This window comes from Chelonoidis abingdonii, chromosome 7 (genome assembly GCF_003597395.2).
Source record: "Chelonoidis abingdonii isolate Lonesome George chromosome 7, CheloAbing_2.0, whole genome shotgun sequence".
Lineage (NCBI taxonomy): Eukaryota > Metazoa > Chordata > Testudines > Testudinidae > Chelonoidis > Chelonoidis abingdonii.
This window is the reverse complement of record NC_133775.1, coordinates 109,878,986-109,901,317: the sequence shown is the minus strand read 5'-3', so window position 1 is coordinate 109,901,317 and position 22,332 is coordinate 109,878,986. Positions and strand designations below refer to the sequence as shown.

The 22,332-nt window shown below is 44.4% G+C and overlaps 1 protein-coding gene across 1 annotated transcript in view; it reads left to right on the top strand.

The window, feature by feature from the left end:
• The window catches only part of LOC116836679 (ovoinhibitor-like), a 43,193-nt gene that overhangs the window by 11,096 nt on the left and 9,765 nt on the right, over positions 1–22,332 (top strand). The window contains exons 9-14 of the mRNA XM_075068312.1: positions 1,124–1,260; positions 1,759–1,819; positions 18,031–18,155; positions 18,681–18,726; positions 20,136–20,263; positions 20,409–20,454. Coding sequence (XP_074924413.1) covers positions 1,124–1,260; positions 1,759–1,819; positions 18,031–18,155; positions 18,681–18,726; positions 20,136–20,263; positions 20,409–20,454 — 543 coding nt within the window. The remainder of the gene's footprint in view (positions 1–1,123; positions 1,261–1,758; positions 1,820–18,030; positions 18,156–18,680; positions 18,727–20,135; positions 20,264–20,408; positions 20,455–22,332) is intronic.

The following is a 22,332-nucleotide window of genomic DNA, read 5'->3' as shown; positions in this document are numbered from 1 at the left end:
TAGCAGAAATTACCCTCTGCTCTGGAAATATGAACAGATACCCCATTCCTATAGCAGTCTCTTCTCACAGTACCAGGTGAAGCACTGAGCGGCCAGTTTTAGGACTACAGGAAGGGGAGACGCAAGTCCCCGGTATAGATCAGTGCATTCCTCTTTGGATACTGGGATTTCTAAGAAAATAAACTGGATAGGCAAAAAAGCCTCTGTGTTCTGATCAGTGTCATGGCATCCTACATGCAGGGGAATGAACAAATACAGAAATCGTTTTATGAACCTGACCACTAATAATAAAAAATGATTGGACTGATTTATTTTGTGTGTCTGACCAGCTGTAAACATGGCAACAGTTTGGCCATCAAGAAAAAAAACAACCCTAGTGCTATATATTTGATGGAGTAAAACCCTGGGATTCAGATACCCCATTTCTATATAGTCAGACTGATGGAACTTTTTTTTCCTGGTACAGTCAGTGCCTAGATGGTGTGAGATACACAGAGCAACAGGCAGATACCTTGTTGGAGAGACTATGAAAATATATCAACAAAACACTCCATCAATTTACACTAACTGAGGCTGTGGCCTGAGGGTTTTTTATATTTTACAGAATGAAACAAGATTGGGTAGCATATTTCTCTTTCCCTGTTTTACATGGGCAGAAGCAATTTCTTAGCCTCCTTTAAACCTCTGGAGAATGGATCATCAATGAAAACTCATTAGATTTTTGAGGCTTTGGTTTAAAGCTGCACTTCTGATTCCTATTTAGGTTCAACAGGGCCTGGGTGTAGGTTGACCAGACAGTAAATGTGAAAAATCGGGACGGGGGCGGGAGGTAATAGGAGTCTATATAAGAAAAAGACCCAAAAATCAGGACTGTCCCTATAAAATCAGGACATCTGGTCACCCTGCCTGGATGTGAGACCGAGTGATCCTTTCTCCCAGTTGGGCATTCCTTACTCTCCAGCATGAGAGAAAGGAATAGAACTACTCACACCACGTCCAATGGAAGAAGAAGTTTAAAGCATAGCCCTAGTTTGTCGTTTAGTAGAAGCTACAACACCTGGAGGCTCAGAGGGGGGAGGTGACTCAAGGGCACCACTGTGATTGCTTGACGTTGCTGTTCCAGGTGGATTGTAGTAAGTACCGCTGGATAACGACTGAGGATGGCAAAGTTCTGACAGCCTGCCCACTAATCCTGGAGGAGGTCTGCGGCACAGATGGCATCACTTACCCCAGTGAATGTGGGCTGTGTGCCCATAACTTGTAAGTGCTATGCAGAGAACATTCCTTCTGAGTAACTCACAGTTAGCAGAGCTCTGACTAGCAGCCTTAATAAAAACCAGAATTTCTTCATAGACCTATTTTTGCAGATCTCTTAGCCCCTGGTCCTCTTCTTTGCCTCTCCAGTCTATTCTGAGTTTTCTCCCCCACCCCTTGCATGCATTCAGTTGGGCTATCATGGAGGACACAGATTACCACCCCCAGAGTTCAACAGGCGGGGCTGAGTGGTGATTGAGCAGAGGAAAGAATGGGCCAGTGTGTTATTCAAATGATATACTGTAAGAAGACGTCACATGTCTAGTAACAGATAGGAATATACTGGTAAGAGATGCTTTTCCTGCCTTGTCACAGGTGATAAACTATCTCAGTCAGACGCCTTCTGAATTCCAGACAGTCTATTTGAGTTTGTGTCATTTTATCAGCAGCAACTGTGTAACAGGATGAGCCTACGCTCCTAACTTCAGTCTCTCCCTCTTCCAGCAAACATGGAACCAATGTTACCAAGAAACACAATGGGAAATGCAAACAGGAAACTGAAGCAGTAAGTGAAACCAGATGCAAAAGAAGGGCCAGATCCTACTTCCATGGATGGTCCCCTTAACTTCAGTGAGAGATGGTTCAGCCACTATCCGCATTGACCTTGTGTAGAGAAAGTAGATAAGTAGATGCCTCTGAGATGCTCATGCTATATGATGCCGGTTTGGAGGCATCTCTTAGACCAGACTGTACTCCTATGATCACCCCTTTTCCAAGACTATGATACATTTTGTACAAAGTATGAAAACTCATAATGTGCTGAACATTGTTGTCCTGCTAAATATGTTAGGCAACATTGTATGTAAGGTTATAAGATTCTACTGTATAAGACGTGTCTCCAGTCTGGGGAAACAGCCCTAAACCAGTCACAAAAGACAAACTGATGCCTCAGCCAGGTCTCAACATAATCAAACAGACCATCTCATGGTTACGTGGCCATTCTTTGGCAGGAAAAAAATTGTGAGCGAGAAATTTATTTGTCGGCAAAGGAACATCTGGTGGTTCCTGGCCCCACAAACTTTCTGTTGCATCAACCCCAGCCAGAGATGATGCTCAAAGAAGAGGGGAAAAAGTAAGAATGGGGAACAAATGGCCCAAGTTACTCCTCCCTTTCTCTCTACCCACGACATCACCAACACCTGAAGGACAAGGAAAGTAACACTGGACTGGGAGAGGGGTCCTGGAGGAAAGGACAGCCAGTAAGATTGCTGAAGCATTTGGTGAGAGGGACCTTTCACTTTGAATTCACTTAGCTTGATAAGTCAGGCATTAGCGGTGTTTTGCTTTTATTTTCTTGTAGCCAGTTCTGACTTTGATGCCTCGTTACTTGTAATCACTTAAAATCCATCTTTCTGTAGTTAAGAAACTTGTTTTATCTAAACCAGTGTGTTTGGATTGAAGTGTTTGGAAAACTCCATGAGCAACAATAGGATTTGTGCATTTCATTTTCTATTATTAAGATGACTGACTTTATATGAGCTTGTATTGTCCAGGAGGGTGGTGGGCAGTACAAGACACACATTTCTGGGGGAAAGTCTGGAACTGGAAGTTTGCTAGTGTTTCACTGCAGTGTAATTCAAGAGTGGCTGGCCAAAGCACTCATGCTGTAGAGCTCAGAGTAATTTACATGCTGGAAGCTGTGTATGAGCAGGAACAGGAGTGGTTGCTTTCATAGCAAAGCAATGTAAAAGGCACCCCAGGTTGGAGAACTGAGAGGACACAGCTGTTCATCAGTTCAGATAGTACCCAGTAATGTCAGATTAGCATCTGATGCCTGTGGAGATGCCCCTTCGCTCACACACCATGTGCTGTGGGTTCAGAAACGTTTCTTACACCAGGGAGCTGGGCTCGGCTCCTCCTGGCAGTGAGAGGGGAACTGGGAAGTCAGTTAATCAGAATGTCAGTAGAGACAAGGGACAGGATTAGATACTGCGAGCTCCCAGGGTCCTCTGTGTTCAGAGAAAGCCCAGCCCCCTGGACGAGTGGGGACATCGGGGCACTACTGAAATGCAGACAATAACTCTAACAGCAATACTAATGTTCTTCGTAGGGTTTCTGCAGTGAGTACAAGGAGCCTCCAGAAATATGCACCATGGAATACAACCCTGTTTGTGGCGCTGATGGGAAAACATACAGCAACAAATGTGTCTTTTGCGCAGCAGTCTAGTAAGTAACAGAATAAATGACCCATTAACAAAAACTAAAATATAATTATGAATTAATTAAAGGCCTTGCCTGTGCACATGTCTTTACCTCCTAGAGCAGTGGTTCCCATACTGGAGTTCATGGACCCCTGGGGGTTCATGAAATGTTACAGGGGGTTCTCAGGAAAAAAATCCCTAATGGCGGACAGAGCTGTCCCTAGGGACGCCAGGCAGCATGGTGCCAGCAGCCTGGAGCCCCCAGACTTCCAAGAGCTAAGCAGATCAAAGCAAGCATCTCTATCTCCCTGAGGAGATTTAAATTTCAAGACTTCCTTGAAGTGGAAAGGGAGGTGGATATTTTTTGCTGTTTTTTAAATTAAATAGGCAGCTAGTATTATTTTGAAAATTATTATGAAGAGCAAGTTTAAACTTTGTTGTAATATGTGTTGTTTGCCTGGACTCCTCAAGACCTGAATGCTTGTGGAGAAGGAACTCTTTGAGTTGGCTTCTTAAATCCCTTCACGCTGTTTCACATCTGATACTTCTTGGTGAAACATAGGAGCCTTGTCTTCTAACAGGTTTATTCAAAGTGCTATAAGCTATGAAAGTGAGATCTTAGAAGAGTGTTTCCATTTTCATAATGTAATAAAAATACTGTAATGATAAATAATAATTAATAATAATGTGTAATAAGCATGTCATAAAAACAAATTTTATATTTCCCAAATCACTGCTTTTATAATTTATACTCAGGTAAAGGAGAAAATCCCTGGAAATATTCATTTTTAGGAGTGGGTTCACGAGACTTGACATTTTATTGAAAGGGGTTCACAGGTCATTAAAGTTAGGGAACCACTGTCCTAGAGGCTGGGTCAATCATCTCAGTGTAATTTTTCCTGTCAGCAGATAAGCTCTGGTTAATGTGACATACTGGGGCCTTGACAGATGCTTTGCTCTCATTAGCCATAAGGTTGCAGCACTGAGTTCTGTATCTCTCTCTTTCCCTCTAGTAAATACCTTGGAAGTCTTTGTTTTGAGCATGATGGAGAATGCAAGTCGCACGATGAGGCCAAGCAAAAACATTTAGCATTTAGTTCCCACTAGCAAATCCCTTCATGGAGCCACCTTCTCGTCTCATCCGCCAGTTTCAGGCCTCTAGAAGCATTGCTGACTCCCCACCTGTCTGTGCAATAAAGCAAACTCAGCAGAATTCGTTACCTCGGTGGTTTTTTCCCCTTTCAGCAGAGGGCTCTGCTCTCCCGTGTCTCACACGGGCTCTCCCCAGCTTACAGACCGGACTTAAGGAGAACGCAAAGTGCAGTACCAAGTCACAGGCATTAAGGGAGCCACAGACTGGCAATTATTCTATCACCTCCTGCCATGACTTTTCCTACAGGATAATTCAATACACAAACCCCAGACATGTGCAGTGTAGCTGACTCCCTTCCAGACCTGCGTGTTCTCCATGGACCAGAACATGAGACCATGAGTGAAGCCCCAGTAAAAGGCCTTTGCCTGGGAGAACACCAAGGGATGGGGTGGGGATGGGCTCCTCAACCCAGACATAGGGCCCAGGGCTACTAGTCGGGGTGTGAGGTATAAAGGGCTTGTGGGCATGTGGATCCATGCTGTGCTCCACACCCTACACACCAGCAAACCCTTGATCCTGCCGATACACACACACACACCGAGACCCATAAGTGCATTGTCCATCTGTCTCCTCCATGGCGCACAGGGGACTGTGGACTCCCTCTGACTGGGGTCTGAGCTGCGCTGATGCCCTGTGCAGCAAACAACAACTGCCACATTTGGCTCTTCACGTTCTTGGAAGCTGCCTCACTTCTGGGCTGCCCTGGGGGATCCTGACAGATCTCTGACCATGCTGGTGCTGGCTGTAAACCAGCACCCTGTCCCAGTGACTCGGGAGTGTCTGGCAGTGGGGAGATGCCAGAGACAAAGAACAGGGAGGTTGGTACAAAGGGGCAGTCTGAAAGGACTTGAGCTAGCAAACAGGAGCGGCTAACAGGGCAGCTTTGAGAGGGAGTTACAGGGGGAGTGGGAGAGTGGGGGGCTAGATACACATTATATTCCTTAAACTTCTTTAAACTTAAGCCCAAAACACCCCCTGATAAAAACAAAACCTCAAGAAAGGAACGAGCTGCAGGAGTAAAAAGAGAGTGCAGGCAGAAGTCCAGCGACAGAGCGGGGGCTACCCAGTTTATTGCACCCAATGCAGCATGTACGATTACCTGCCCTGTGAGCTAGTGGCTTATGTGTGCATCTGGTGAAAGGAGCCCCTGGCCCTCAGAGATTGTGTATGGGCTTTGGAGACCAGGGTGGCTGAACTGGAGAAGCAAAGGGTGACATAGAGGTACACAGCTGAGACTTTCAAGGACACAGTAGAATGGACCCATCCCCGGTCTGACAGTCTGTGCGCTGTGGAGAAGTTGCCTCTGGGGGAGGGAACTTCAGTTATTGGGAAGAGACAGGTAATAGTAATGGGCAATTTGATCATTAGAAACATAGATAGCTGGGTTTGCAATGACCGGGAGAACTGCATGGTGAATTGCCTGCCTGGTGCGAAGGTTGCAGATGTCTCAAGACATTTAGATAGACTTCTGTGTAGTGGTGGGGAGGAGCCGGTGGTCGTGGTACATGTAGGTACCAATGACATAAGGAAGGGTAGGAGAGAAGTCCTGGAGGCCAAATTTAGGCTGCTAGGTAAGAGATTGAAGTCCAGGACCTCCATGGTAGTATTCTCTGAGATGCTCCCAGTTCCACACGCAGGGCCTGTTAGACAGGCAGAGCTGCAGGGTCTCAATGCGTGGATGAGAGGATGGTGTAGGGAGGAGGGGTTTAGATTTATTAGGAACTGGGGAAAATTTGGGGAAAGGGGGAAACTATACAGGAAGGATGGGTTTCACCTAAACCAAAAAGGAACCAGATGCTGCCACTTAAAATTAGAAAGGTTATAGAGCAGTTTTTAAACTAAGGGCTGGGGGAAAGCAGACAAGTGAGGAGGAGCACATGGTTCGGACAGAGACATCCCTTAGGGGAAGATCTACTAATGGAGATTGTTTATGTCCTAGTAAGGAGGAGAGCATGGCAGATGATAAAATACAGGTAGGATCTGATAAGAAACAGTCTAATGAAAAAAAGTCTCATTTAATTACATCATGTAAAGGGAGACAGCTAAAAAAATGACAAGTTTTTAAAGTGCTTATACACCAATGCTAGAAGTCTAAATAATAAGATGGGTGAACTAGAGTGCCTCGTATTAAATGAGGATATGGATATAATAGGCATCACAGAAACTTGGTGGAATGAGGATAATCAGTGAATGAGACACAGTAATACCAAGGAACAAAATATATCGAAAAGACAGAACAGGTCGTGCTGGTCGGGGAGTGACACTACATGTGAAAGAAAGCATAGAATCAAATGAAGTAAAAATCTTAAATGAACCAAACCGTACCATGAAATTCCTATGGACAGGAATTCCATGCTCGAATAATAATAATAGAGCAGTAGGAATATATAACTGACCACCTGACCAGGACGGTGATGGTGACTGTGAAATGCTCAGGGAGATTAGAGAGGCTATTAAAATAAAAAACTCAGTAATAATGGGGGATTTCAACTCTTGCCCATATTGACTGGGCACATGTCACCTCAAGATGGGATGCAAAGGTAAAGTTTCTTGACACTTTACATGACTGCTTCTTGGAGCAGCTAGTCCTGGAACCCACAAAAGGAGAAGCAATTCTTGATTTAGTCCTAAGCAGAGCACAGGATCAGGACCAAGAGGTGAATATAGCTGGATCGCTTGGTAATAGTGACCATAATATAATTAAATTTGACATCCCTGTGGTGGGGAAAACACCACAGCATCCCAACACTGTAGCATTTAATTTCAGAAAGGGAACTACACAAAAATGAGGGGGTTAGTTAGACAGAAATTAAAAGGTACAGCACCAAAAGTCAAATCCCTGCAAGCTGCATGGAAACTTTCTAAAGACACCGTAATAGACGCTCGACATAAATCTATACCTCAAATTAAAAAACATAGTTAGAGATCCACCGTGGCTAAACAACAAAGTAAGAGAAGGAGTGACAGGCAAAAAGGCAACCTTCAAAAAGTGGAAGTTAAATCCTAGTCAGGAAAATAGAGAGGAGCATAAATTCTGGCAAATAAAGTGTAAAAATACAATTAGGAAGGCCAAAAAATAATTTGAAGAACGGCTAGCCAAAGACTTAAAAAGTGATAGCAAACATTTTTCTAAGTACATCAGAAGAAGAAAGCCTGCTAAACAATCAGTGAGGCTACTGGATGATTGAGATGCTAAAGGAGCACTCAAGGACAATAAGGCCATTGCGGAGAAACTAAGTGAAATCTTTGCATCTGTCTTCACGGTTGAGGATGTGAGGGAGATTCCCAAACCTGAGCCATTCTTTTTAGGTGACAAATCTGAGGAACTGTCCCAGATTGAGGTGTCAGAGGAAGTTTTGGAACAAACTGATAAACTAAACAGTAATAAGTCACCAGGACCAGATGGTATCACCCAAGAGTTCTGAAGGAACTCAGATGTGAAATAGCCGGACTACTAACTGTAGTGCGTAACTTATCATTTAATTCAGCTTCTGTACCAAATTAATGGAGGTTACCTAATGTGACACCAATTTTTTAAAAAGGCTCCAGAAGTGACCCCAACAATTACAGGCCTGTAAGCCTGACTTCAATACCAGGCAAACTGGTTGAAACTATAGTAAAGAACAAAACTGTCAGAAACGTAGATGAACATAAGTTGCTGGGGAAGAGTCAACATGGTTTTTGTAAAGGGAAATCATGCCTCACCAATCTACTAGAATTCTTTGAGGGGGTCCAACCATGTGGACAAGGGGGATCCAGTGGATATAGTGTATTTAGATTTTTAGAAAACCTTTGACAAGTTTCCTCACCAAAGGCTCTTATGCAAAGTAAGCTGTCTTGGGATAATAAGGAAGGTCCTCTCATGGATTGATAACTGGTTAAAAGAGAGGAAACAAAGAGTAAGAATAAATGGTCAGTTTTCAAAATAGAGACAGGTAAATAGTGGTGTCCCCCAGAGAATTGTACTGGGCACTGTCCTATTCAATATGTTCATAAATGATCTGGAAAAGGGGATAAATAGTGAGGTGGCAAAATTTGCATATGATACAAAACTACTCAAGATAGTTAAGTCCCAGGCAGACTGCGAAGAGCTACAAAAGGAATCTCACAAAACTAAGTGATTGAGCAACAAACTGGCAGATGAAATTCAGTGTTGATAAACGCACATTGGAAAACATAATTCCAACTATACATATAAAATGATGGCGTCCTAAATTAGCTGTTACAACTCAAGAAAGAGATCTTGGGATCATTGTGAATAGTTCTCTGAAAACATCCACTCAGTGTGCGGCGGCAGTCAAAAAAGCAAACAGAATGTTGGGAATCATTAGGAAAGGGATAGATAATAGGACAGAAAATATTATATTGCCTCTATGTAAATCCATGGTACGCCCACCCCTTGAATACTGTGTGCAGATGTGGTCACCTCATCTCAAAAAAGATATATTGGAATTGGAAAAGGTTCAGAAAAGGGCAACAAAAATGAAGAGAGATTTATAATACTTGGACTTTATAATACTTGGAAAAGAGATGGCTATGGGGAGATATGATTGAGGTCTACAAAATCATGACTGGTGTAGAGAAAGTAGATAAGGAAGTGTTGTTTATTACTTCTCATAACACAAGAACTAGGGGTCACCAAATGAAATTAATAGGCAGCAGGTTTAAACAAATAAAAGCAAGTATATTTTCACTCAACACACAGTCAACCTGTGGAATTCCTTGCAAGAGAATGTTGTGAAGGCCAAGACCATAACAGGGTTCAAAAAAGAACTAGATAAATTCTTGGAGAATAGGTCCGTCAATGGCTATTAGCCAGGATGGGCAGAGATGGTGTCCCTAGTGTCCATTTGCCAGAAGCTGGGAATGGGTGACAGGGGATGGATCACTTGATGATTCCCTGTTCTGTTCATTCCCTCTGGGGAACCTGGCACTGGCCACTGTCAGAAGACAGGAGACTGGGCTAGATGCACCTTTGGTCTGACCCAGTCTGGCCGCTCTTATGTTCTTAATTTCAGCACAGACTTAAATGGGTTATTAGTTTTGCACTCTCAGTTTTGTGGGTACAAATAACTGCAGGTGCAGTTCCACACCTGTAATTAGTTGTTGGCACAATCATAGAGTCATAGGACCATAAGGGACCTCAAGAGGTTATCTAGTCCATTCCCTTGCACTCCTGGCAGGACTAAGTAGACCATCCCTGATAGGTGATTGTTTAACTTTCTCTTAAAAATTTCCAATGATGGAGATTCCACAACCTCTTTGGGCAATTTATTCCAGTGCTTAACCGCCCTGACAGGAACTGGGGATCTGGGTGCTGGAGACAGGAGCACTTCTTAAGCTGTTTTCAGTTTAGTTTGCAGCTTTGGGGGATAGGGTTCGGATCTGGGTCTGTGTTTGCAGCAGGCTAGCTTGTCTGGCTTAACAAGGCAGGATTCTGAAGTCCCAAGCTGGCAGGGAAAATGGGCTCAGAGGTAGTCTCAGCACATCAGGTGGCAGTCCCAAGGGGTCTCTGTGACTGAACCCATCACAGCCTCATTTAACCATCTGGAAAGTGAAGAATAATGGAAAACTTATTAGATCTTGAGTTGTGATTTCAATCTAGTAAGTTTCAATAGCGTCTGGGTATGTCAGACAGAATACTAGTCTGAGGGAATGGTCCTTCCTCCCAGCGCAGCATTCCTTGCTCTCCCACAGGAGAAAAGGAGAGAGTATGCTGTGTGCCCATAACTTGTAAATTCTGTTTATAGAATATCCTAAATCTACTGAGGCCCAGTCCTGTGCTTTCACTGCAAGACCCTCCTTCCTGATTAGGGCCCAGAGAAATATTCATTCTCACCCTCCTCTCTGCCAGGCAATGAACCCCCACATCCTCTTTCCGCAGAGCCCCAGGGAGCAATTTACACACCTAGCCCATTGTCCTTAGCAGACAGAAGTTAGAGCCTGGAGTAGTTTGCAGATAAACATTTCCTTGTCCGTTACTGAGCAGGAAGCATTCCTTAGCGCTTGGGAGCAGCCTCACCTCCAGCCACTGCTGCTCCCCAGCTCCAAAAACAACTGCAGAGGGTGTTTTCACAATCACAGTGGCCAGTATACATGTGTGGGTGTGAGCTCAGTTGGTGTGCATTGTTAAGGCACACGCAACTCTAACAGACTGAACGCCGGGCCAACCAGACACCTCCACCATGAAAATCGCAGGTGTCTTTGTCCTCCTCACTCTGGCACTTCCGTGCTGCTTCTCAGGTGAGTTGCTTTCACTGTAGCTGGTAGAAAGTCCTGTGCAACGCTCTGAACACTGGAAATTATGACTGATAAAGGGAAAGGCTCAGTGTCACCAGCGTATTCAATTACATTATTCATTAACAATCACTGACATCCTGGCAGCCTCTGCAAGGCACAGTCCAGGAACCAAGTAGTTACCAATCTTAATGGGCCCTGGTCCCTTTATAAGGATTGGGAAGTTAGTAGAATTGGAGAAGCGGCTCAGTCTAATGGGAGCCAATTTCTTCTTAAGAGCTATTACTGCCAACCCCGGACAGATGACTCCCTGCACTGTAATGTCCCTGAGTTGTGCCCATTGACCTAGTGGTGGTGGAACTCTGGTACTTGTACTTTGAAAGGAAATTCCAGGAGCATAAGCAGCTCTCCATGATTAAAGGGGACTGAGGGCTACCCCCATGGGAGGAAGTGGGGATGGTGCTGGCTCTGTAGGCTCCCAGGTGCATTATGGGGCAGCTCTGGGTCTGGCTGCTCCGACAGATACTGTCCCTGATGGAGTAGGCAGAGTAAAAGAATGCCATCCCAGTTAGTGCACACTGCTCAGGAGGCCTCTCCGTGATCCAGACCTCCCTGGCAGGCTGTTTCAGTGTGAGGAAGATGAGCAAGCTGGGGATGAGGGCACTTGAAGCCAGGCTGTCAGGGGAGTTGAAGGGCCTGGGAAACAGGACAAAGGTGCTGGGTCTCTGCAAGTATCCAAAGTTCAGCACAGACCTCAAACTCCCCATGTCATTTCCACTGAACAGGGCAAAGCATGGGACAATTCCAATGAAAGTCTGTGAGTGGAAACTCCTGTGGCTGGATTTTGCTCTTCAGTCCCATGGTCTGTGCAATTACCCAGCTGTCAATGAGAGCAGAGCCTGGCTCTCTGGAGATTTCTCCCACAGGAGGGGTGACCTGCTCCTCAGATTTCAGACATGCCAGTAGTTTTTTGAAACGTCTTGTTTGAAATGCATTTTGTTTGCTGATCAATAAGACCCATGAAATCTGCTACACTAAATCATCAAAAGTTCTTTTGCTATTCACTAATCTAGCTCCCTCCAGGGCCACTAGTACAGGAAACGTTCTGTCTCTCTGAGCATTTTATGCCACAGTCATCACAATAGTAGTTTGTCTGTCATTCCCTAATATTTCCCGGGTTAGAAAACTCCATTCAGTTATTCTGCAAACCAGTTAGCACATGATATGTAATTATCTCAGTCATTCTGCATCCTTTTATATTTCTGCTTCTGCTTTGGTTCCAGGTATTGCTAGCCAAAACAGGAATCAGGTTAGTCCAGTTCTTTCTGTTTATTTCTTGTCACTTTATTCCAGGGTCAGCAACCTTTCAGAAGTGCTATGTCGAATCTTCATTTATTCACTCTAATATAAGGTTTGGCGTGCCAGTAATACATTTTAGCGTCTTTAGAAGCTCTCTTTCTATAAGTCTATAATATATAACTAAACTATGTTGTATGTAAAGTAAATAAGGTTTTAAAATGTTAAGAGCTTCATTAATTCAATTAAAATGCAGAGCCCCTGGACCGGTGGCCAGGACCCGGGCAGTGTGAGTGCCCTGAAAATCAGCTCGTGGCCGCCTTGGCACACATGCCAGAGGTTGCCCTACCCCGTATTTATTCTGATGTTTTATTATGGATAAATGGTTCCTAACAACATTGTTCCCAAGATCTAGGTGTTGGAAAATCAGTGGCAAAAGGAAAATGCCTCAATCCCTATGGTTAAGAGTCAGGTATAGCAAAAACAGAGACACTTCAGTAATACAGCACATAGAGAGTAAACTCCTGAGATTCAGACTGAGTCATGCTGATTATACTGGCTGAGGATCTGCCCCTGGTTTCCAAGATAGCCAGACTAAACAACTCAAGACATCCTTGCATGATGTGGCATAATCTGTGGTTAGATGTGTGCGATACAGAGAGCACATGGCGTAAAAGGTGCTGAACAAATATTGTGCAAAGGTGTGGTTGGGCAGCATTAAAGAGCTTGACTGGCCCGTCTCTAAAGACAAAACAGGCTGTATTGTTCTTCATGTGCCTACCATGACCTCCTAGTACAAAGGATCTCTTGTATGCTGTGTCTATATTTGCTTTTCAGTCTTCATGGCAGTACATGTGACATTTAATTATGGCTCATTCTGTTGCAAGGCCTTACCCTCATCATTAATCCTTTAAAGGAAAGCCTATACTGAACTCACAGACTTTAAGGCCAGCTGAGACCATCATAATTCTAGTCTGAGCTCCCACCATCGTAGGCGCAGATCTCACCCACCACGACTGCAGTGGGTCCACAACTCTCTGGCGATTCATTGATGTCCTCAAATCGTCATTTAAGGACCTGATGTCCACGAGAATCTAGCTCAAACAGCAAGTGACTTGTGCCCCATAGTGGCAAGGAAGACAAAACCTCCCAGGTTCTCTGCCAATCTGACGTGGGGAAAATGCCTTCCCAACCCCAGATATGGTGATCAGTTCAACCCTGAGCATGTGGGGGAGACCCATTAGCCAGACACTGAGAAGAATTCTCTGTGTAGCTCACAGCCCTCCCCATCTAGTGTCCCAGCTCCAGCTGTTGGAAATACAGCAGAACCCCATTTATCATCTAATGAGACATGGCTAGACAGGATAATCAAAATTTGGATAACCCAGAGAAAGGAAGTGCAAGGCTGCATCGCCATCTAGTGGTCACAGGAGAGATTGGCCACTTCTGGCCCGGAGTCCTGGTTGTTTGGGTTAATACAGAGAGCCAGAAAATGGAGAGTTGGATTAAATGGAGTTTGTAACGGTGCTTGGATGCCTGCAAGAACGAGGCCCACACACACTGTGAGTTATTTGGCTTTAATGAAGGTAAGTGACACATCCGCAACGGGGACCCCGGGTGTTGCTGTCACTAGGCAGGGCACCCAGCACCGAAGCTCAGCTCGGCCCTGGGTCGGAGTCAAAGGCGGGACCGGGAGCATACAGCTATATATACACAATACGAAAGCAACTCATACATATGCAAAAAGGGACTTCCCACAGGCTATGCCTCCCTTTGGCCTAAGGCCATACAAACTGGTTTCAACCAGTTAAAAGCAAGTTATAACTGGCATGCCGTGTCCTACAATGACCGGCCACTTAGCAAGCAGGGGCTTTTCACAAGGCCGCCGAGAAAGCGGAGACACCCTAGCTAGGCCGTGACACAGTCTTCTGCAGTCCCCTACAGAGTTCTACTCTATTTGCTAATAGAAGTTGTGTCCTATGCCATTGTTGGCAACGTCGGTAAGCATCCCCTCCATAAACTTCTCAAATTCAGTCTTGAAATAAGACTGCTCCCCTTGGAAGGCTGTTTCAGAATTTCACTCCTCTGATTATTAGAAAATTGCATATTCTTTGGCACAGAATTCACCCCACCAAACATATGTTAAACTTTATGCATTGTTTCCAAACCCAGACTTCCAGCTGAGGTCCTAGCTGACCATCTGTCAGTGAGAAACTAGCACTGCACGAAAACCCTGGAGAGGATGGGAAGGACAGTATGGCAAGTCCCCACACCTCCCTAAGTGTCCGTAGAATGCGTGGGCAATCTGCAGAGGTCCAGCTTCAGGCCTCTTTAAAGTCCCATGTAAGCCCTATATTTGTCACCCCAAACAACTGATTCAAAAGCTGCTGCACCCTGGAATATCTTACAACATACGTAATGCAGTATGCAATCTGAATACCAGTGAATGTAACAACTTAATGGCTAGGCCCATCCACGTTACCAGATTCCTCCCTGCAGTTTCATAGCTTCCACTGCACACACAATGTGCTCATTGTCCAGGAAAAACAAAGGGCCAACTGTACAGCAAGCCCCTTTGTTAACAAGCTGGGTTCCGCCTGTGTGTTTATTGCATTCTCCGGGGCATCTTGCTGATAAGAAAACATTCTTTACAGTTCAGTACAAACCTCAATATAAATCCGCCAGTTTCCAGAGCAAACAATGACTTTCGGGTGGTGATGTCAGAGTCAAGGTTGGGGACACACTCACACATTATGTATACAGTGAGTGCTGGCAGTGGAGTCTGAGAAACATCATCTTCTCAGCAGAGCACCTACAGACTTGACTCTCACTCAACCATCACCTCTACCATGAAGATAAGAGGTGTCTTTGGGCTGCTCGGTCTGGCGCTTTTCAGCTATTTTTCTGGTGAGTTGATTTTGTTGTAGGCTGTGTAACGCCCTTGGGCAGATATCTCTAGCCCTCTTGAAGCGAACCCCATGTATGGATGAAGTCAGTGATATATGCACGTCCTTGAAGAGGTATCCCTGAGCTAGTGGCTTGTGCTGGGAAAAGTTCCAAGACAGTGGGGTTGGACGGGATTTCTCCTTGGATGAAATTCATTCCTGTGCAGAGAGCTCCTACAAGACCTCTGGACCACCTCAGTCCTACTTGAACCTATAGGATGTTACCAGGACTTGTGAGTCATAGAGACGAAGTTCACATTGAATTTCATCATTAAGCAACCAAAAACTCTGTTTTTATTTAAAAAACTCAAAAAATTCCAGCCTTAGAACATTATCTGATGTTTACTCAGAGAAGATATAATATTATCTGTGGCTATAAATACAGCAAAGAACAGTTGATTTCCAGGGTTAAGATAGTGTACTTGGTTGTTCTTTAGGATTAATGTTTCCTAACAGATGTTTATCAAAGATGCTGCTTTGTTTTTATCTTTTTTTCTCTGCTTTTTGTTCCAGGTGCTGCCACTGAGGCAGGTCAGGTGAGTTTCAGATCTTCTTTGTCATTTTCCCCTGATCCCTAGGTCAATCACAGATAGGTACATATGGAAAAACACTAAACAACAATGAAAGAATAGAGGTGCGTCAAAAAGTGAAATGACTCCCTTGCCATAGATTGAGACAATGAATCCCTGGGAGTTGGAGCCATTGTTTCCACATAGGTGCAACTGATAAAAATAAACAACTACTAATAATATAGGGTGAAATTTACCCCAGCATTGAGGGCCAATGCAAGGCCAATGTACCCCTTAAAGCCCACTTAAGCCCTAGTGCAGAGGGGTCAATTTCATTCATAATGCATTTGTCAAAGCTCCTTGTTAATATAATATACTCCATGTGCTTTTTAGTTCAAACACAATTGCATAAGTGTCACATGTGATCAAGTATTCCCTACATTTTGTTTTAAAAGCTCCACAAAATTTCAGCCATCTGAATATAATTAAGGGAGTTCAGTGAATAAAAGTGACTGATTCCAAGAAAATCACCTCATTTTCTAGTTTCTAATTTTCCACCGCAGAATACATTTTACCTGAATGTTTTGGCTATGTGAGAATATTTGCTGCATGAGAGTGATGGGCATCATAGAAACCTAAACAAATCTATAGGTGGTGATTTTCAAAAGAGCCTAAGGAGGTTTTCTCCCAAAACCTGCAGAGGCATAGGCAGTTCCTTAGTCGCCTCCAGCTTTAACTTAGGGCTCTGGTAGATTTTAGTCCTTCAGAACCCATGACTGGGTTTTCCCCATGGTTATGCATTCATCCATATGAGATCCAGAACCATCACCCAGACTGGGCAGATCAGCCCTTTCTTTATACAGCTCAGGTCTTTGATCCTCGCCTTCTGTAACAGGTAATCAGCAGACAATGATCCTCTCCTTGGGGCATAATTTCAGAAGGCTGTATTTTTGCATAACCAGAGTCGGGGAATTTGCATTAATGTCTCCCTGTGGCTTCCCCAGGAAATCCACTTCATTCTTATCATCCCAAAAGTCCATCCTTGTCTGACACATTTTCCATACAGTCTTTTGAACTCCCAGGTCTTACATCTGGCACATCTGCCCCCAGAGACGTTACATACAATCCTGGCCCACAACAATACAGAAACTTAATACAATAATGTCTTTGAAGGATATGGCAGGAAATTGAGATCTGAAATCCTGGCCTATATTTTGGCTTAATCTTTACGGTCTCCCAGAAGGCGACCAGTGTCAGCATAAAGACAACACAGAGAACATGCTACATGCTGAACTTGCAGCTTGGCAACATTTTTCAGCTGAAACATTTTTTGCTAATAAATGCAGATTCAGGACACAAACATTCAATGACCTTGTGTCCGTTTTGTTGAATTTTTTACTTAAAAAAATCAGAACATTTCATTTCAACATTTTTTGAGCAAAATATTTTCAGCTTGAAATGGCTTTTTGCTTCAAATTTCCCTCTAATTGTATTTTTTTAAACATCAAAAATGTTTTAAAATGCTTAAAATCAAAACAAAATATTTAGTTCCCTTTTCCATTTTCTAAAAATGTTGAAGATTTGGGAGTTTGATCCAAACTGAAGCTATATACAGGTATAAGAGCTCTGTGAAGCTTGAAAGCTGTTCCTTGCAACCCATCTTCCCTTTTCACTTATATATAACTTTTTGAAATTACCAACAAACCAGAAAAAAAAAATCATTATTCACCCTGCTCTAGTGAGCTCTCCTTCCCTTCCAGAGCAGGAGAGATTGAGAAATCTAGAACAATTGTCACAGCATTATGATTGGAAAACAATATCATAACCTGAAGTCCAGTTTCAGAGTGGTAGCCGTGTTAGTCTTTATCAGCAAAAAGAACGAGGCTTATGCCCAAATAAATTTGTTAGTCTCTAAGGTGCCCCAAGGACTCCTCATTCTTTTTGCTGAATCGGTCAGGTGTTCTTTTTCCTTTACTGGCAAAATTACAATGCGGGATCCCTCCCAGGGAGAGGAAGTAAAAAGAGGGGATGGGCTGCAGAGGAACAAGCTTTCAAGCTTCACAGAGCCCTTCTTCAGGTCTGGACATTGTTCTGATAGGGCAGCTGGGTCACAATGAAGACAGCATGGAAAGGGCTGTGAGAATCCCCTTCCCCCTGCCACTCCCATGGTATCCACTGCCCTCTCCTTCCCCTCCATAGCAGGAGATCTAGAGGAACCTAGGACAATTATCACCCCTTCCCTTCCCATCCCATTCAGGATAGGGGGAAACATTCTTGTATGTCCTATAAATCTCTGTTAAAGGAACTACAAGGGGGAGGCCCATGCAAAGAGATGGGGGAGGACCACAATGCAAAGTGGATACACAGAAAAGCACAGCTATCAGGTGTAATGTTGTAGTAAAAGACACATCCAAATGACATTGTTGCTTTTGCAGCTGCTTTGCAGTCTCTACAAAGTACTTCCCAAAAGCCTAGTTTCTTGTCCCATGATGGTTGACCCAGTCTGTGGCAGTGACGGCGTCACATACTCCAACGAGTGTTTCTTCTGCGGAGAAATCTTGTAAGTTCTTAAGTAACTTCTTCTGATAAACCAAAGCAGGAAAGCTGCACAGAAAAGCCCATAGGATATTAGGAAACACTATTTCACTAGGACGGTAGTGAAGCACTGGAATGGGTTCCCTAGGAAGGTGGTGGAATCTCCATCCCTAGAGGTTTTTAAGGCCCGATTTGACAAAGCCCTGGCTGGGATGATTTAGTTGGGGTTGGTCCTGGTCTGAGCAGGGGGTTGGACTAGATGACCACCTGAGGTCCCTTCCAATCCTGATATTCTATGATTCTATAAGCACCACTGGGGTGGGGATGGACGAGATGGCTTGATGTGATTCTGTGACTCATTTTTGTGAGTCTGTTATTCACTGATCGGGGGTTCCAACCAGAGATCAGTTGGGAGCTATCTTATTTAAAGGAGTTTGGTTAATTGTGTCAGCGTCGTAGAACTGAAGAGTGAGTGTAATGAGCCAGATTTCTGCAAAGTGCTCACAAACTAACCTCTCTCACACACACTCTTCTCTCTTTCTCTCTCAAGACGTGGCAACAACATTGTCAAAAAGCATGATGGAAGATGTGTTCAGGTATAGACAAATATCTGCTCTGTTCATTGTTATAACCTACTTCCTGATACATTAGCAATGGCTTGTCCTCATGATAGAGTCAGTATGAATGTGTAACCCACACACCTCCTGGGTGTGCTGTACTGTCCCCTCTAGTGGCAACAAGACCCCTTAGAGGTTAATAGTCTGCTACAGCCTTAGTTAAGGGCCATGTGGCTTTTATTTCATGCAGTAGAGGCTCATGCATTTAGCTCCAAAGGTGCCAGGTTAAATTAATAGGCAGCAGGTTTAAAACAAACGAAAGGAAGTATTTCTTCACACAATACACAGTCAACCTGTGGAACTCCTTGCCAGAGGATGTTGTGAAGGCCAAGACCATAACAAGGTTCAAAAAAGAACTAGATACATTCCTGGAGGATAGGTCCAGCAATGGCTATTAGCCAGGATGGGCAGAGATGGTGTCCCTAGCCTCTGTTTGCCAGAAGCTGGGAATGGGCGGCAGGGGATGGATCACTTGATGATTCCCTGTTCTGTTCATTCCCTCTGGGGCACCTGACATTGGCCACTGTCAGAAGACAGGATACTGGGCTAGATGAACCTTTGGTCTGACCCAGTAGGGCCGTTCTTATGTTCTTATGTTAGGTTTGATGACTGGGGTCTGTCGGTGTTACAAATGCACTAGCAACAGAGCTGGGAGCAACAAGAATTTCCATTTTGCAGAAAATTCTGCAGTTTTGAAATTTGTTTTTGTTCCAAACTGGAAGGAAAACAAAGAATTTAGAAATTTCCCATAAAATAAAATTTTCCAAGAACCCCCACAACATTGTTTCAGGTCAATTAAAACATTTTGTTTCAATTTTGAGGTTTGAGTTTCCATTTTATTCTAATACATAATAGAATATAAACTTTGAAACAAAATGTCATTCTGAACAAAAAATCCCAGCGTGAAGTTTCAATAATTTTTCCTTGAATAGTACGTCCTGTTCACTCCAGAACTGTACACCTTATTACTGGGGATTGTATCTTGCATGTGATATTAACACTACTGACCTCAGCTTTGCCTTTCATGCAGTCTCTTCTGCTTCCTCCAGTTGGCCTTGTTCTCCTTTTCTTGTACCTCCTGCCGGCAGACAGCGGAGAGAGATAGCAAGTCAGTTACAATCAGATCCCTAGAAGGAGAGGGAGGATATAGGTCAGTGGTTCTCAAACGTTTGTACTTGTGACCCCTTTCACATAGCAAGACAGAGTGTGACCCCCCCAAATATATAAAAAAGTGTTTTTAATTTATAACACTATTATAAATGCTGGAGGCAAAGCGGGGTTTGGGGTGGAGGGCGACAGCTCGTGACCCCCCAGGTAATAACCTCGCAACCCCCTGAGTTTGAGAACCCCTTGTATGGGTTGAAAATGTTGCCTTGTGACTGTTGCAGGTTGACTGCACTGGCTACGTGAAAACACCCACAGGTCAGGAAGCTGCCTGCACCCTGGAGTACAGCCCGATCTGTGGCACTGACGGTGTTACCTATGGCAACAAGTGTGCTTTTTGCTCTGCTGTCGCGTAAGTGCCACAAGAGCTTCTGGGCCATTAAAGTGATGTGTGGACATTTAGATAATCATGTTGGTTCCTAGAGTGTGCCGAGGTGATTGAATTCCTGACAGGCTGCCCAGTGTTCATCCACTCTAACCTTGCTTTCTTTTTGAAGGAATGGAGCAGACATTGACCAGAACAATGATGAAGAATGTCCCCAGGTAAAGGCCAGACATCAGTCTTATTAACTGTTTATAGATGACATAAATTAAATTCAGTGCATCAGCCTGGCCACCTGACGGAAAATAGCTGTGATGTGTTGATATTGCTTTCATCACACTTGGGCTACAAGGCTGGGAATATGATAGGAGACACGCTTTAAGAGTAGCCCAGAGCTGTAGAATGTCATGGGGTAATCCCTGGGACTCTAACACACCCCTCCATGTGCAGAAAAACTCCAAACCCACAAACACTGGGATTGGCTGGTATCGGCTGCTCCTCCAACTGGGAAAATGGGCTTTGCCGCAGATGTTGTCTCACCCCCTCCTGCACAAAGAAAGCTGGCGAGTCAATTATTATCAGAGGCATTGATTAGCAATGAGCAATAATTCCTTGGTCCTCCCCAGTCTGATTTGCAAGGTCTCTTCCTCCTTTCTCAAGACCTTCTTCTGCTGCATACCAACCCCAACCATGAACTGGCCCAGGGACGATGGTCAGGCTTAGGGGCAGCTGGGGAAAGTAGCTATTTATGTAATGTGTCAGTTTGTTTCTCTTCTCCACCTTCCCCATGTTTGCTTGACAAAGCCCTGGCTGGGATGATTTAGTTGGGGATTGGTTCTGCTTTGAGCAGGGGGTTGAGCTAGATGACCTCCTGAGGTCCCTTCCAGCCCTGGTATTCTATGATTCTATGACCTATCCTCCATGAACTTATCTAGTTCCTTTCTGAACCCCGTTATTGTCTTAACCTTCACAATATCCTCTAGCAAGGAGTTCCACAGGTTGACTGCGTGTTGTGTGAAGAAATACTTCCTTTTGTTTGTTTGGGCATGACAGCATGCTGATGATTGTCCTGCATTCCCCCAACTCTGCTTGCATCCCAGAGCACCCGCATCGCGCCTCACAAATCTAGCACCCTCTTGAAACCTGGTTCTCTCTCTTCAGGTCCACTTGCATTCTACATAACTCCCTAGCCAAGACAAACACTGCAGCTGCTTAGCCCAGATGAGTCTCATTTCTCTTCCGCTTCCATTAGAATTCAGTCCAGGTCCCCAGTTACTGACCCATGGTCCTCCTGCGCCCCTCACCTGTTGAGGTTTAAACTGGGTTTGTTGCAGAAGCATTGAAAAGTTATCAGTCCCTTTCCAAACCCCTCACACTGGCTGGCATGAAATGACTGTCACAAGCAACAAGGAAAAGGGACCAAGCATCAGAGAAGTGCTCTGTATTTTAGCTGGTTAGCAGAGTAATGGGGAGGCTATTCCTCCAGGGCTACTCCTTGCTAATCAATCTCTCTCTCATCTCTCCAGAATAAGTAACAGAAAACGTCACCTCAAGCGGTATGGAGAATGCCGAATCCCCAGTGGTGCCGAGCTGAGAGTGGCCCTTTTGCTTGCACTTTCTGCTAGCAGAGCCCTGCAATGAAATACGTTCTCCTTTCACCCCAGGCTCTGGCAGCTCACAGGGCTTCTGTTGGCTGGATCAATAAAGTAAACACAGCAGCATTCTTTGCCTCAGTTTGTTCTTTGGGCAAGGCGTTATGGCCTCCAGGGTCCTGGCCCTTAGGTACCGTATGACTGTAATAAACATGATTAGTAATACTAACACAGGGGAATGGGATGCAGGGGAGGATGCCAGTAACTCAGTCGGAGGTTAGGGGCTATACAGGAGTGGGTGGGTGAGGTTATGTGGCCTGAGATGTGCAGGAGATCAGAGTAGGTGAGACGCTGGTCTCTTCGGGCCTTGGAATCTGAGTCCATCTCCATGAGAACAGAAAGTGTAACGCCAGGTGGCCTCTTACTAGAGTTCATACAGCAACTTGCTTTCTGCTTTGATGTAAACCAGGGGTTCTCAAACTGGGGGTCGCGAGCTGTCACCCTACA